The sequence below is a fragment of the Sphaeramia orbicularis genome, chromosome 20 (genome assembly GCF_902148855.1).
Source record: "Sphaeramia orbicularis chromosome 20, fSphaOr1.1, whole genome shotgun sequence".
Taxonomy (NCBI): domain Eukaryota; kingdom Metazoa; phylum Chordata; class Actinopteri; order Kurtiformes; family Apogonidae; genus Sphaeramia; species Sphaeramia orbicularis.
The window spans coordinates 4434890-4451108 of record NC_043976.1 but is presented as its reverse complement, the minus strand read 5'-3'; the positions used below and the strand labels follow the sequence as shown (position 1 = coordinate 4451108).

The following is a 16219-nucleotide window of genomic DNA, read 5'->3' as shown; positions in this document are numbered from 1 at the left end:
AGACAACAAAACCAACAAGTCCAACATCAAAGCAAATACAACTCAACAAACATGGATAGCACAAATAATAAGAAACATCAGCAAATGAATGTACAAATACACGGGATACGACGATATGAACACTGACCTCCCGCCAGAGACAACATGAAAAAGGGGAGAGCTACGGGCACACAGGGAATTTATACACGAACACTATGGGGGGACACATGAAGAAGAAGTGGGTGTGGCTGGAGGACTAACACCCCAAACAAACTGTACAATAAAGGAAAACACCAGGTATGTATAAACTATAAATGAAAATGACAATTTAACCCAATTTTGTGTAATTATATGAACATGTATTGAACGGGTTACATAAGCGCATGAATCTGTGGACTCACAGGCGCCATCTATCATGAGGCAGGGGTACTGTTTGCCTCCCCTAGTGACTTTTTCACTGTGGTTTTATGATTAATCTGCGAGCCTAAACACATTACAGAAATACATTCCATACGTTATGCAGATTATGGAAGGATAGAGCATATAATCAGAGTGTTTGAAAGCATTTTAACTGCAATATACAGAGGGACAGCGACACAATATTTTCATCTTGTGCCAGCAGAGTTCATGAGGGGAGTAGACAGTTCCCCGGGAGGCACAGCACAGCGCTGCCTCACAACGCATCTCCTCCCTGTATTTGAACGGAGCATGCGGAAATTCTGCTATTCTAATTGACAAAAAAATAATAATAATAACAATATTGGATTCAAACAGAAAATGAGTTTATAGAACATACCAGCTGACAACTATCAACATTTATTATATTTTATAGTCAAGTTTTTTTTTCTTTTCAAGATTGACAAGGGAGGCTCTGCCTCCCCTGCCTCCTCTGACTGCACGTCACTGACTACCATAGATTCCTGTTGTAAAAAAATGGCGGACAAAATATGGACCTTCTTCTGGGTTATGGAGGGGCCAGTAGTTCCAACATTGAGTATGGCGGTGTCAGAACACATTCATTTGTATTGCAGCTGATCTAGCAAATCCAGCACTAAGTTAATAAGATATCATCATCTTTCAAATTATAAAGTGTATTTCCTGTATTAGAGGACATTTATATTGTAAATTCTGTTTTCTTTGGTATGTGTTAGCGTTTGTTTAAATTTTTATCTTAAACAACTGTTATGTTGGATTTTCAGCTGTAGCCCTGTAGTTTGCTAGTTTGACTTGGCCAGCTGTTGAGATTTAACCCCTATAACCACAAATTATGGAGTTTTTAAGATGAGGTAACGTTAGTATAAATTTTGTTATCAGCGAGTTTTATTTTAGTTGTTTTGCTGAACCTGGTGGTGTTTGGTTAAGTTTGTCAGCTGAGGTAATGTGCTATAGGAGGAGAGTGGCTGTAACATGTGGATAGAGACAGTCGGTCAGCCACATGCTGATTGGTTGACCAATCCACGTAACTACAAGCCTCCGTACTGTTTATATACGTGTACGTGGTATAGTTGACTCAGATAGCGAAACTGAATAAAACTGTCCTCACAGACTCCTTTGATTGAAACTAATGCTCCAACTAAATATAGCTTGTTGTTTATTTGCTTGGTTTCTTAATTTCTTTCAACAATAAACTCAACTGGCATAAACAGGTTTTTTTTCCCCAATCTATTTCTTGTCTATAGAAGTTGTGGTTATGAGCTGATACAATGCATAGTAGCCCACATGAACATGAACAGTAAAACAGACATCCATGGTCAAACCTCCATGCTACATGGTGTTATTGGATATCTACCTGTATGCACATCTATCTGATCACGCAGATAATATACAGGTGACACAGAGTGGTACAGAAAACTGTAGTTGTCTATTTCTATCACTGTGGTCATGTTCACACAGTAAAAAAAACGCTCCACGGAGCGATTGCAACCAAGCTGAGACCACCTCTTCCAAGCGATTGCAGCCTGGTTGTTTTGTACCGCAATGGAGTGAGATTATTGCTTTCACATATGCCCAATCGAACCAAGCCAAAGACTTTTTCCAGAACAATGACTCCAGTCGATCCAGTTGTGAAAACACCCTTAGATTTTTCTTTGGTGCTTTTCTTGTGGTTTTAAAAAATGTCAGATTTGTTTGTCAGACTTCTTATGCGAAGGAAATCTATCTTGAAGTGTATAGTCACGTGGATCGGTCAGTCGATCAGCAAGCGGCTGACATTCCATCTCTATCTGCATGTGTTGCTGTACAGCTGAGCTCTGCCAATAATAGTTCATTAAAGTTATTATTTATGAGTTAAAGGAGGTGAAACTTGTGTAACTTGGCGTTTGTAATATCGGCTTCATCCTATAAGAAATATGTTGAGTTTTGAGTTTGCTAATGTTGAATTTTTAATGAGTTTTGCATCTGTGCTAACGCTAGCATGCTAAGTTAACCCCTATTAACCTGCTGGTTAATGCCATTCATCGTGTGTGTTATCAGGAGAGCAGATCTTGGCAGGCGCACAGTGTTCACGGCTAACCACTGTTTTCTGCTTGTACCTCAGTACAATTGCAGAATGAATGAACTTGTAAAATTAGCACCACTCACGTAAGTAGCCTACCCAAGCTAACATAGACCTATCCCCCCAAAATTGAAATTTTCAAAATAATAAATGCACTCCTTTCAGTGGTCAACGCCACTACTCACATGCATTACTGACACAACAGTACATACAGTAGTGCAATAATGGTTGTGCGTGATTTATTTTGAGGTTCACCATGCAATGACGCACTCACTGCTGTCTGTCACATAAAAGAACATGACAGCACTCGGTCTGTTTGGAACTATTCAGGCTGACATGAACCACATGATCACTGGAGCAGCGACATCAAAGTATGTCATAACTCTCTTTATACAGCTCTGATAATATACATCCCTTTTGTCTCATCAACCAGTGTTAGGTTCAGTCATGGGTCCCAAGTTTAGTGAAATACAAACAGAACAAAAACATTTATTTTTTTATTCCTTATTCTATCTCATGGCCCCTTGGATTGATTGGGGACCCACAGTTAAACCTGGTTTAGGTTACATAAAGGTCACACACTACATTTTCTTTTGGTCTAGTGAATCGGGTGTAAACAGAAGCTGCTCTCTGCGCATCAGATATTGTCTAAAACATGACATCATAGTTCACATACAGTACTGAGATATGGTCAGTTTCCCAGATCCATCTAACCAGCACTGATAACCCCCTGCAAAGTGTAGTTCACACAGCCTCCCTGGTGGTCACAAAGATCTCAATTACCCTGAGTGAAGGAGAAAATGCTCAGCTCCCTTAAGAATATGTGGGATGTTCCCTGCAAGATGCTGGCTTACAGAGATGTAGATCAATACCTGACTGTCTGATCCACCCACAATCCTGCTCTTTTTTCTGTACAATTCCCTTATTCCCTTATTCCTACATAATTGAGTTTTATTCTTATGCAGTATATTCACTTTTAAATAGGCTGAAACCTGTTTTGCAAATTTAAGAGTGCAGTACTGTGTACAATGCAAAACACTATTTCAGTCACAGCCATAAAATGGAGGCTGTGTAGTTTTTATTTATTCATCAGTTAATGTTCTGCAGATATATGTTAAATAGGTCTTGGGTAATTGTACTATTGTGCATAAACAATAATGGATACCAGAGACAAACTGCTCTTCTGACTCAGATGCAGTCCTTAGTCTTATGATTGGTTTCTGACTGGTCACCTTGCATAAGACAGTGAGCTGAGCAGTCAATTATGCATGCATTCTGCAGAGTAGTGGAAGCCGATGACATGACATTTTTTCAGCCATATCTTAAGATGGAAAAAGAGAGGAAGGACATGAATGAAAGGAAGAAGAAAGCTGCAGTTGAAGGTAAAAGGTAAAATATGTCACAATGTAACATCATAAATGAAGGACTATGCCACTGTTAGGACGATTCATTTTTCACAAAATTTGCAAGGCAGCCTAGTGACTTGACATTTAGGGGTTAGGGTAGCAGTCATAAACTCGATTCTCAGTTGAACTCCAGGTTTGTGAATGTTAGTTACATCCCATTGCACCCTTTTTTTTTTTTTTTTACCTTACTTGCATTTTTTCCTGCTTCTTATACCTTGTCCACAACAATAGAAACACACAACCTTTGTAGTATAAAGTATCTCACACAAAAGGCAAAAATGACAGCTGCAGACATTCAGATATATTGTCATTACTGGTGGACTTAAAACTGCACACTGTGGACCTTCAGATAGTGTTGGAAACTGACACAGTGGCTTTAGTTTGTCATAAAGTTGAGGTACAATAATAAGTTATGAACTTAAGTTACCTTAAAAGTGTTGGTTTGGGTTGAGAAAGTGTATTCTTTATATAGACATGTATCCACCTCCAAATATGTCCATACTGACCTTAATCTACTGCAGGTACTGACCTAGACACCCACATGAACTACGTGACCTATATTCAGGTGCTGGTCCCTTACACAAAGCACTAGTAGACATGTGCAAATTGGGGTATGATGCTATCACTTTCAAATCTCTCCCTTTTTCAGAAACTGGAATTTTTCTTCAATCTTTACTTTGGAAAGCATTTTTAAAATCTTAGTTTTAGAGATCTGTAACACCATTTATGGGTGAACAAGAAGGCCAAATGTAGAAAATGGACCAAGCATCAGTCTCGAGGGTTATTATTGTTCACAAAAGCCGAGGGTGGTTTCACTCCTAGGTTATTTGGTGCAGGCTTTCAGTTTCAACTGTATTTGTGGGTATGAAATATCTCCATGGACACAGGTGTAGACCACACAGCCAGAATGTCGTGCAACAAAAAGCACTGGCTTTGATGTGATTCAGTTTATTTATCCTTTGAAACTACTCTTTGGATGGTTAGAATTTTTAGCTGTGCATTTTATTTTATCAGTAAACAATAGGAGGACAAAAGTAGAAGAAAGATGTTTAATAATGAGCTGAATTAACAACCTGCTATCTATAAACCAATTGATATCAAGTACATTCAAGTACAGGACACTCCTATTAATGGTAGAATTGTAAAACAAATGGTGTTCTCCAATAGAAAGTATCTCCAATTAACCCAAAGTATGTATAGCTATATCAACATTAAACCTATATGTATGTAACAGCTGTGACAAAAGAGGAATTTCTGTTTTTACTTGGAACAGACAATAAAGTTATTGGTCTGTCGGTCTGTCGGTCCGTCTGTCCGTCCGTCCGTCTGTGCATTAATAGATACCGTTTGAGAGAAATTTGCCATAGTGTTGTAAATGCAAATTTAAAATGAAAGCAGTGGTACTCAAATGTACTTTGGCTTGTATTTCATTATAGACAGCATGAAAGGAACATATTTCATGTTTTGTCTGATCAACTTCATTTCATTTGTAAATATACATCCATTCCTATGATTCAGGGTGCTGATAATGACTTAAATGATGAAATAATGTGAATGTAACCAGGTGATATAAATCATGTGATTGTAAGCATGATTTGGCCCAAAAGCAGCATTGAGGAAGAGTTTAGTTCCTTATGAGCAGAGGGGTGGAGGATCACCAGTTTGAACATAAAATGTTGCTAAAAATGATTGAAAACCAAAAAAGCATTTGTCAGGGTTCCAAGGAATCCAAAGAGGCTCTCTCACAGTCTGGGGTTGTGTCAGTGCAAAGGGCAAAGGTCACTTGCACGTCTACAATGCACCGTTAATTCAGAAAAGTGCACTGATATTTTAGAGCAACATATGCTGCCTTCAATACAACAACTTTTTGAGGGACTCCCATGCATATTTCAACAAAACAGCGGAAAACCACATACTGCACATGTTACAAAGGCCTGGCTGAGGAAGAACACAGTAACACATGCAACACTTCACCAATTGGTGTCTTTATCAATGGTTTTTTAATTCATGGAAAAAGAAGTGAAACATTACAACGTTTAATGTTTTACTGTCCCAACTTTTTCTTGAAAGCGTTTTCTCCTGAATGTAGGTAACAGATGTATGTATGAATGAAATGAAGCTGACGAGACAAAACTTTATATACTCCGTCTTTGTACCCTCAACAACCAAGTACAAGTCAAAGTATATTTTAATATCATTGAAATATTTTGCTTTTTCTATACCATGCCAATTATTTCTTATTTTATGTTAATTTGACTAAATTTAGTTTTTAAGATGTTTGCAGAGAACTAATCAGAAGAGTCAATATTGGAAAATTGTTTTCGCAGAAAATGATTTACATTCTCCTGCATTTCTCGTCAAAACCAGCGTAATGGCAGCTCATTTGCGCTAATGAAAAATGTCCTTATATGGTGCCTTCTCACTTCTCTGATCATGTCCTTTGTCTCTGTTTCTGTCTAAAGCAGGAGATGGAAAAATGCGCAGAAACAAAACAGAACAAAGACATAGCCGAGAGATAAAGAGAGAATCACTGAGATTTGAGAAAAAATCCCTTTTAAAATCTAATTATTTTCATGTCCTGTCTCTTTCTCCAGACCTGTTGATATGTCAGGAATCTAGTTCTACCTGGCTCAGGCACAAACACACACACACTCATATTTTATATGGAGTTTCCCCTTTTTTGTTGTCATTACTCAAAAACACTTCTTGTTACATAATTTTCATCCTGTTGAACAGGACCTCATATTGCACGTGTTCATTTATTGCTAAATGTGCAATAATTCACAAAATCTGAGACTATTAGGTATGTTTTTGTTTTCATTATTTCTCTTTTTACAACATCATATATCTTGTTGTGTTTTTTATGTCACTTTTACATCACTATATCTTTTATAAGTAATTTAACCCTTAAAGACCCAAAAGCATCTGCTGATCTAAAATTTGTAATCAACTGTAAATGGGTTACTGTTGATCCACTAATCCTATCAATACATGTAAATAATTGATGTAAAATGCAGTTTGTCATCTTTTCATGGTCATCAGATGACCCATTTGGATGTTCAGAGGCTCTGTAGTGAACTTGGAAACACCATCATCTTCTACAACATTGATTCACCAGTAAAAACCCATGGAGTTTGATAAAAGACAGTGGATAGAGACACTTGGCTTATGTTTAGTTAATGATATATTTTGTTGAAAAAGTCATGTTTTCTTCAGTTTTTACCCCTCAGCCAAAATGGCCGGAGGGGTATTGTAATTGTTTTGTCATCTGTCTGTCTGTCTCTGTCCATTCTTTTTTTTTTTAAGCTTTATTTAACCAGGATGTCCCTTCAGATAAAATCTCTTTTTCGAGGGAGACCTGACCAAGAGGCACCTCAGTACAATACAAATGAACTAACAGAGTATAAAACTTAAATGCAATTAAGATAACTTACATACAATTAAGACATTCAATGACATAATCGCATTATCTGCAGAATGCGTTGACATATCTGCACTAAATTTATACTGTGGATGCATCTTGGCATGGAGCAGAAGCCTATTGAAAATAGGTGACCTTGACCTACTTTTTCAGGGCCAAATGGCCTTGTGCAGTAATAATATCTGAGTACTTTCAAATCTAAATATGTATGTAATAAATTTTACACAAAGACAGCCTAATCTAAATTATAAGGGGGGTTAATAGGGTGTTAAGTGCCTTGCTCAAGGGCACATCAGCTAACAATTTCTTTGCCGATCTGGGGAATTGAACTGGTGACCCTTCATTTCACATCCTAGAAGGCTGGAGAAGCGGCTGCCCCCCAAAACCACAGCTGCTCCTGTTTAAGCCATAGATGTAGTGAGACCCTCCACTCAGAATGGCCTCCTGTTAATCCACATGTGGTTCTGCAGCAAATACATTCTGTGCATCTTGATATGTGCTGTATTTCCAGATTCTTGCGAGTACAGTCTTAATTTAAAAGTCTCTGTGGTGAAGTGTCTCATCCTGAACAAACCTCTGCTGTATAAAGGCAGGGGTAAAAATAAATTTTGCTGACATCCAGGGACTTTAAAGGAGAGGTTGATTGTGCAGTGAGCTTCACAAAGTGGACACCGGTGAGTGTCTCACCTGTGGTGTACACAGCTTTTTATGCTGCGGCTCTGTGTTTCTGGGGGGTCCTGGAGTTCTGTAACTATGTCTGCATTCATTCTCAACTCGTGCCTCTCCCACAGCTGCTCTAAATTACACCTCACTGAAATAAGCCCTTATCCTGCCCTGTATGAAAAGGTCATTTAATGCACTGTGTTCCCTCTCCTGACAGGCTGAGAATTGTTACTGTCAGTGTTCTCTGTTATTTATGAGTCATCTTACAGTTAGGTGCACTGGCTCTATGAAATTGAAATCTCCCAGCAAGCATCTGCTGCTGCTGCCTCAGAATGGTTTTCAAGGTAATGTATTGAAGCCTCTGCTGATAAAATGCTATCATGTCTACTGATAAAAGTGATCACAATGTTTTCCCTTCAAACACAGACTCCTTTGGTGTTGCACTACAAAAGACGAAACTCAACAACAAGAAAAAGTCTTTTATTCAGGATCATGCTTTTTTTTTTTTTTTTTTCAAATAAGAATACTGCTCTTATCAAGCTTGTTTTTCATCAAGGAAGAAATGTCCAGGTATAATGAAACTAAAAAAGATTGATTACTGTTGAAGTCAGGGCACAAAGACCACAAAACATTATGTTTTTCACTTGTGTGTGTTTCTGACCTAGTGTAGAACTCACTATGCACATTTTTTTTCACATATCAAGACATAATTTTACTGACGTTTTTATAGACATTTATTTCTAGATATATTTATAAGAGGGTCCAGTTTCACGTCATTTTGTTCTTGCAGCCCAGTTATGGAGATCTCACAGCTTGTCTTTGATATACTGTCCGGGCAGAACTTTCTTGTCGTGCGGTGTGTGAGAACTACTGCACGATTGGTCAGGTATTTGAAGTGGGCCTGGTTAATTCGGAAAAGCCAAGGACCCCTACGAGTTCGACACTTGAGTTTCTCGTAAAGTATGAAATATCCTGGCCAGATAGAATTTTGTTGTTGTTTTTGTCACCTCGAGAAGACGATCAAATTTCTCTGTTCCCTTGGAGTATGTAGCAGGTTTTATACTGAGCTTTATTAAACCACTAAAGACGTAAAACAATGGTTTACATAATATTCAAGAGGAAAATACTGACTGTTCTTACTTTAAGAGTGAAAAACTTGTCCAACTTTACAAATGCAAGAATATTAAGACCACTTTATGTTGCTTTTTTCTTTGTTTGCATAAATGTTGAAGTCTGAAAATTATGATTAGTATCCCAAACCAACTGATTTAGCATTTTAATCACCCATCATTTTACACTGGTAAGACATTTATTCTTTATTCTTTAAGAAAACTAACTCTTTCTAGTAGAGCAGTTTTTACAGTGTTGAGATCAGATTTTTTTCCCTGCACAATTCAGACAACCCTTGACATTACAGTGTCAAGTGTCCTTTCCATTGAAATAACTGTCTGCATTTTTCCACATTTCCTGCATCCTTCCACATCACACATATCCAGTCTCCTAAAGTGGAGAGCTTAATGGTCTTCCATGTGACCTCCCACCCTTTAAGTGAGTGGGTTCTCTCCATCCTTGAGGGAATGCTGGCGGCAGTGCAGAGTGGACGGAGGCGTCCTCAGGGTGAACATGAGGAACACTGTGGTGCATTTAAGGGGGGTGGGGTGTAGCTCCGTGAAGTCCTAGAGGTGAACTGAGGCTGGTGGTGGTAGGGGAGCTGCAGACTGCTGTCATACTGTGACTGTGCGTGCTAACAGAGAACCACGCCACCAGCTCTTCCCTAGATCTCACTCTCTCCGTGTCCTGTGTGTCCCTATGTTACTGTCTGTCTTCAGCTATTTTTGGTCTACGTGTCTCTCTCTCCCTTCTCCTTCTCATCATCTGTTCACATCTCCCTGTTCCCTGTCTAAAGTTTTGTACCTTATTACAGCCTGCCCTCTACACTCCACTCTACTCCACTCCACTCCTCTCTAGTCTTTATGCCACAGTGTAAAAGATAGTGCAAGTCAAAATTAGTGTCTCAAAATAATTACTTAGTACCTGAGGAACTTTCTCAAAATAATGGCTACACTCTCAAAGTAATGAGAAACTTCTTAAACCCTCTCAAAATACTGATTTAATATTACAAATAACAACTTTTTGTTTTTCCATTACTGCAATTCTTTTCTTGAAAATGAAAAAGTCTCACATAAATGCATAGCTACACACTCATCTGCACAAACTTCAAACTTCTGTATCAAAACCACACCGTCTACTCAAAACTGACAACCCAACCTCATATCAACATGTGAAACAGCTATGTTTGTCCACAGTACAAAACTTATCAGTCTCACAATTAGGGCCTTCCAGTCAGATGTCTTTTATTTTTAAATCAACCAGATCCTCTGTGCATTTAGCTTCCTGTGTGGTGTGAGCTCATTGATGGGTTTTGGCATGTCATGGCCCCATGGAGAAGGAGAAGAAACACAATAATTAACAAGTAGTTTCAGGCACAACAAACCCCACCTCAATTGTAATGTATTTTGGCATGGATCTGATGTCATCATGCTGATGTCATCATGTCTATGCATGTGCTGATGTCAGCATATCAATTACCTATATATATATATATATATATATATATATGTATATATGTATATGTATATATATGTATATATATATATATATATATATATATATATATATATATATATATATATGTATGTATATGTATATATATATGTATATATATATATATATATGTATATGTATATATATGTATATATATATATATATATATATATATATATATATATATATATATATATATATATATATATATATATATATATATATATATATATGTATATATATATATATATGTATACAAAAAAACAAAATTGATGTTTTGAAAGACATTTGAAATTTCGTCTATTATACGTAAATGGGAGAAAAAAAATACGTGGGGAAAAAAAAAAAAAGAACTTTGGCCTACTTTTCCTAAAATGTAATGACATCTATTCTGAGTCACTGGCAATCTATAAACCCAATTTGGTATGAATTGAACCAATACTTTTGCTGCTACAGACATGTGAGACTTCGTCCATTATAAGTAAATGGGGAAAAAAAGTAGATTTGAAAAATTCATAAAACATTTTTACTTTGACCTACTTTTCCCAAAATATGATCAGATGTCTTCTTGATCACTGGCAATCTAGAAACCCAATTTGGTATGAATTCAACCAATAGTTTTTCTGCCATAGTGTTAACAAACAAAAAAACAAACAAACCGAACCAAAAACAATACCCCTTGCCTCCCCTTTGGGGGGCAGGGTAAATATTAATTTTTTTTCATTAAAAATTAGAGAAATGTCTGCCAAGTTATTTTTTTCTCACAGCTGAAATCTTGAAAGTCACGTGGCTCAGACACAGGCCAATGGAACAGAACAGGATAAAAAAAAAAAAAAAAAAAACTTGAACATTTTGCAGTTTTCAGGCCCTAATTGTGAGACTGATATGTTTTGTACTGTGGACAAACATAGCTATTTCACATTTTGATATGAGACTGGGTTAAAAACTGAGTGATCTAATAACTAGATCAAACTTTGTCTGTAGGCATTGCATAAAAGCTCTTCCCCCTCTTCTGTTTCCTGTTCCCCTACCATCGTATTATTTATTTTTGTGATTTTTTTTTTGGTTTGTTTTTGGGTTTTTTTCCCCAAACAACATTTTATCAATCTGTACTGTGGTTCTGATTTCTGTGTAAGCAGTTTTCACACTTAGTGTTTTCACATAATGAATCTTGTGTTAATTGAGTTTTGATGACTTCAGTTAATTATACTGAATGTCAGAGCTTTCTAAATGAGCACATGGCGTAGTTAGTGATGAATGAAGGCATTTGTGTCTGTTTGACTTAAAGTTCAAAAATCTGCTAGTGAAAACCAGGAGATAGTGTTTACAGTTTTGTGGATTAGTCTGTCTTTTGGTAATTGGTGTTATGGTCAGTGGTAATATTGTAAAGGAATGAGAAATTTTAAATATTGACTTAATATCTCAAACTTGTTAATTCCTTTCTAAGATGAAATGATTTTGTATTGCAAAAATAATGAGATACTTTCTCATGATAATGACATTATTTTGGCTCTCAGGATCTTTATATTTCTCCTCTCCTCTCCTCTCCTCTCCTCTCCTCTCCTCTCCTCTCCTCTCCTCTCCTCTCCTCTCCTCTCCTCTCCTCTCCTCTCCTCTCCTCTCCTCTCCTCTCCTCTCCTCTCCTCTCCTCTCCTCTCCTCTCCTCTCCTCTCCTCTCCTCTTCTCTCCTCTCCTCTCCTCTCTTCTGCACCAGTGTACATTGCGGTCTCATGAAATAGTGTAAAAGAGAGAAATATTCTACTGTCTTCTCTGTCAGAGGGAGGTGATGGTGGAGGAGTCGGGCAGCTGCTGTCCAGTGTGCAGGAAACAGTTTCCAGGTGAGTGTGAATGTAGTTAAAGACTCACATCAAGCAAACAGACCAGGTCTTTATGTCTCCATTCAGTGACTGCTTAACCACAGCCCTTCATCTGATCTGAATTGTCTATAGTTCATGTCATAGCAGCTGCAGTGCCCAATTAGTCAGCGCTTACATAACTTAACCTACATCGATGCTCTAATCTCTCCTGGTGGAGTAAATGTCACATGGCAATGTCATTGTACCTTCTTTTAGGAACTCTGGCTCTTTCTCTTCTTTCTTTGTAATGCAAATCCCATTAGAAAAGGCCACTGTGTCATTTTTTGCTTCTGGTTGCTCACATTCTGTATTTTCTTTTCCCCTGTCTGCCCCTGTCTCTGTCTCACTGACTCTTTTCTATTTCCATCCATCAGGCGAGCCTGTGTCAGAGTGTCGTCGCTATGTGCAGGTCCAAAACATCACCAAGGGAGACTGTCGGCTTGACAACGTGGAGGTCAGCTTCTGCAGGGGACGCTGTCTGTCCAGGACAGATGTCATCCTGGAGGTATGATGAAAAAGCACACACATACACACACATAGACACTACATACAGTATTTCTCCTTGGCTGTCACCTGAGCTGAGAACATCTTGCAGTGAAATTGACTAACAACTGGTGGAACAAGTAAGATTAATGCTAATAATATGATGAAAAAAGGACTGGTTGAAATACACTGTGTTGATTAATTGTTCCCATTTGGGATCAGACAGGTGACAAATGAAATGAAAAACTAGCATGTGTCTTATTTAGTGACTGACTGAAACATTCTCAAACATGACACAAACCTAATGACTGAGTTAATCCACTGCACAATACACGCAACAACTGGACATCCTGACAGTGGATGACCAGATGTTACGATAACATTCACTTTGTAAACCTGGAACTTTAAAGTCAAGAATAAATTCTTTCTATAGCTAATGCATACTAGAGACAACAATCACGATACCTGCAGTTAGAGTTTGTCTGTGAATTGGATCTCTGAACTCCAGATTGTAAACTGTCCAACTCACGGACTTACTTCTAACTCCTCCTGAGCCACAGTAGTTTATCTCAATTGAGCCTACTATTTACATCCTCACTGTGGCCTGTTTGGCATCTAGGTTGGACTAGCAGGTCAGCAAGCACTTCATTATCTGAGGCTGAAGCCCCTTTTACACAGCACTTCTGTTCCAGGAATATTTTTCACCTTTATTCTGGAACGATGTCTGTGTAAACGAAATGGTGGGATCATTTGGTCCCACCTCTGTCGTAGCTCTTGGAATGACTTTGATAATTACAGTCTCAGGCCCCAGCATCTCTTATCTATATGTTCCAAAAGTCAGAACAGAACTGGGAAAGAAAGCCTTTAAATTTTCTGCACCCATGTCCTGGAACAACAGGAGCTAAAAAGGAAGGAGCTAGTCTCTTTAATAAATACATTCCAAGTAATTTTTAATGAATGACAGAAGGATAAATCCAGATGCAAATATTTTTCTAATTTATTGAATCAGGTTCTGCTTTGCGATGCTTTTAGGGAACATTGTTGCACACTTTTAGAACCTTTTTAATTTGTTGATGATGTTTTGCATGTATGATTTTAGTTTGGTGTTGTGTTTTATGTATATTTTTAGTGTGGATGTAGATGAAATTTCTATTGTCTGTAACTTCTGCTGCTGTTATCTTGGTCAGGACACTTTGGAAAAGAGATTTTTAAATCTGGTTAAATAAAAGTTGATAATAAATAAGGTCATCAGCAATCATCTTCAGCTTAAAGTTGAAACTTTTTGTGGGCTAAGAACACCACTATCATAATGTGGATACAAACTGTGAAATAAGCAGAAAACTTTAAATCCTTACACATCCACTAACCATTATTCAATATAAAGACATTCACAATATTCAGGAGAATAAGGAGGATTATTGCTTAAGCTCTCACCGTGCAGCCAAATTGCCCAATTTATTCCTTAAAGTGGCCCTGTTATGAGGGACTTGTAGCAGAAGAAAATAATGCAGCTGCTTCCACCTGCTGTTATCTCACTTTATCAGAGGTAAATGCAGAACATCAATGCCCTCATAGAAAAAGCATCTTTTATGACTATGAAGAAAGCCGAATGGTTGTTTGATCATTTTAGCTTGTGTCAGCAGTTATTACAGAAAAATTTACTGCTCTACAAAAACAAACTGCATAATTGAGTCAGTTGATTCTCCAGTGATCTAGCTAAATATAGATGTATTGAAGAAGAGTCTTTGTTTTTGGAGTCACGTGCAGAGCCTGTCAGTGAATCTCTCTCTTTTTCTTCTTTTTTTTCTTCACTTGTTGGTTGTGATCCTTGTTAGACAGCAAGCTCATCACCTTGTCACCATGGCGACTTTATTCTTCGCTGGCATCCATACATCTCCACTGTAAAAATAGAGTCAGTCATGCTGGGAGATTAGTAAAAATAAACATTAGCTCAGCCAAATGTGTCATTACCTCCTGTTACTGTGGCAACAAGGGATGGTAACTGGTGACTAGGCAGTGCTGGGAAGTCCCTTTGTCATTGATCAACAGGAGTGACAGATGCATGACTGTCCTCATGGGAAAACTGGCTCTCCAATACACGAGTAAATGTACCTCCTCCTGTCAGAGTGGTGAAACCTTTAATAAGCATTGTTTTTCACTGAGATGAAGCCATTTCTGACCTGTTCATCTCCAGCTTCTGTCCACTCCTCCATCTTTCTCTATCACTAATCACAGTTCACTCATCATTCTCAGTTTGTCTCTTTCTGCTTCTTTACCCACATGAACACAACCTTTATCATAACCTTTATTTAACCAGGGAAAAGCTCATTGAGGTTAAAATCTCTTTTTTGAGAGTGTCGTGGCCAAGACAGCAGCAGCAGATATTACACAAAATAGAGATCACACTAAAGATATACATGAAAATATACATACAACACAATAAAAGTCAGCACTAAAACCAAACATAAAACACTAGATAAGAACATGCATATAAAAAAAAAAAAAACATTATTTTTTAAAAGGTACTATAAGTATAACAGCATTGTTCCTTAAAAGCATCCCAAAGCAGAACCCAATTCTGTCACAAAGGGGAAAAGAAAGGACTCAAATGCTCGGTACTGAAGGGAAAAAAAAATAACAAGTTTATTTAACAAAATATGAAAACAACGCAACGAAAACCTAACACAAAAGCTAAATCAGAAACAGAGTCCATAAAAAAAACATACAACACCTGGGTCAGAGTCCGTGGATGAATATGGATAATTGTCCGGGCTATGGAAAGGAATGAGGAGAAATGGACCAGTGCTGCATGGCTGCAAACCAAAGCCTTAAATAGGCCAGAGGTAATTGGCTGCAGTCATGCAGCGCCAGCAGGTGAATGGATGAATATAATGAGAAACAAAAGAAACTGAGGGTCATACATGCACAGATCATGACCAAAAGGGAGGAGCTGAGAGTCACACAGGCACAGGTCCATGACCAAAAGGGAGGAGCTGAAAATCACATAGGCATAGATCCTGACAAATTCAATCAATTAGAAAAACATCTACATCCAGATTTATCCTTTTCCCATTCATTTAAAATGAAACATTTCAGTATGTAAAATATGGCAGTTGCTACTGCCACAGTACTGTGGCACAAAATATTGGTTTGTCTATTGCCACAGACTAATCAAATGTTAGCATTTGTACTAGAACCAATCACAGATACTGTTAGATGAACTCATTAGCCTCTTGTTGCCACAGTGCTATGGTGATATACTTCAATGCATTCTTTTGTGCATTTTGCTACCGCAGCACTTTGGCAATTGATG

General features: G+C 37.8%; 1 protein-coding gene across 1 annotated transcript in view; it reads left to right on the top strand.

Annotated features, from left to right (window-relative positions):
* Window positions 1-16219, top strand: part of LOC115411693 (SCO-spondin-like) — a 204861-nt gene that overhangs the window by 182124 nt on the left and 6518 nt on the right. Inside the window, 2 exon segments of the mRNA XM_030123908.1 lie at window positions 12345-12405; window positions 12798-12928. Of these exon segments, the coding sequence (XP_029979768.1) occupies window positions 12345-12405; window positions 12798-12928 (192 nt within the window).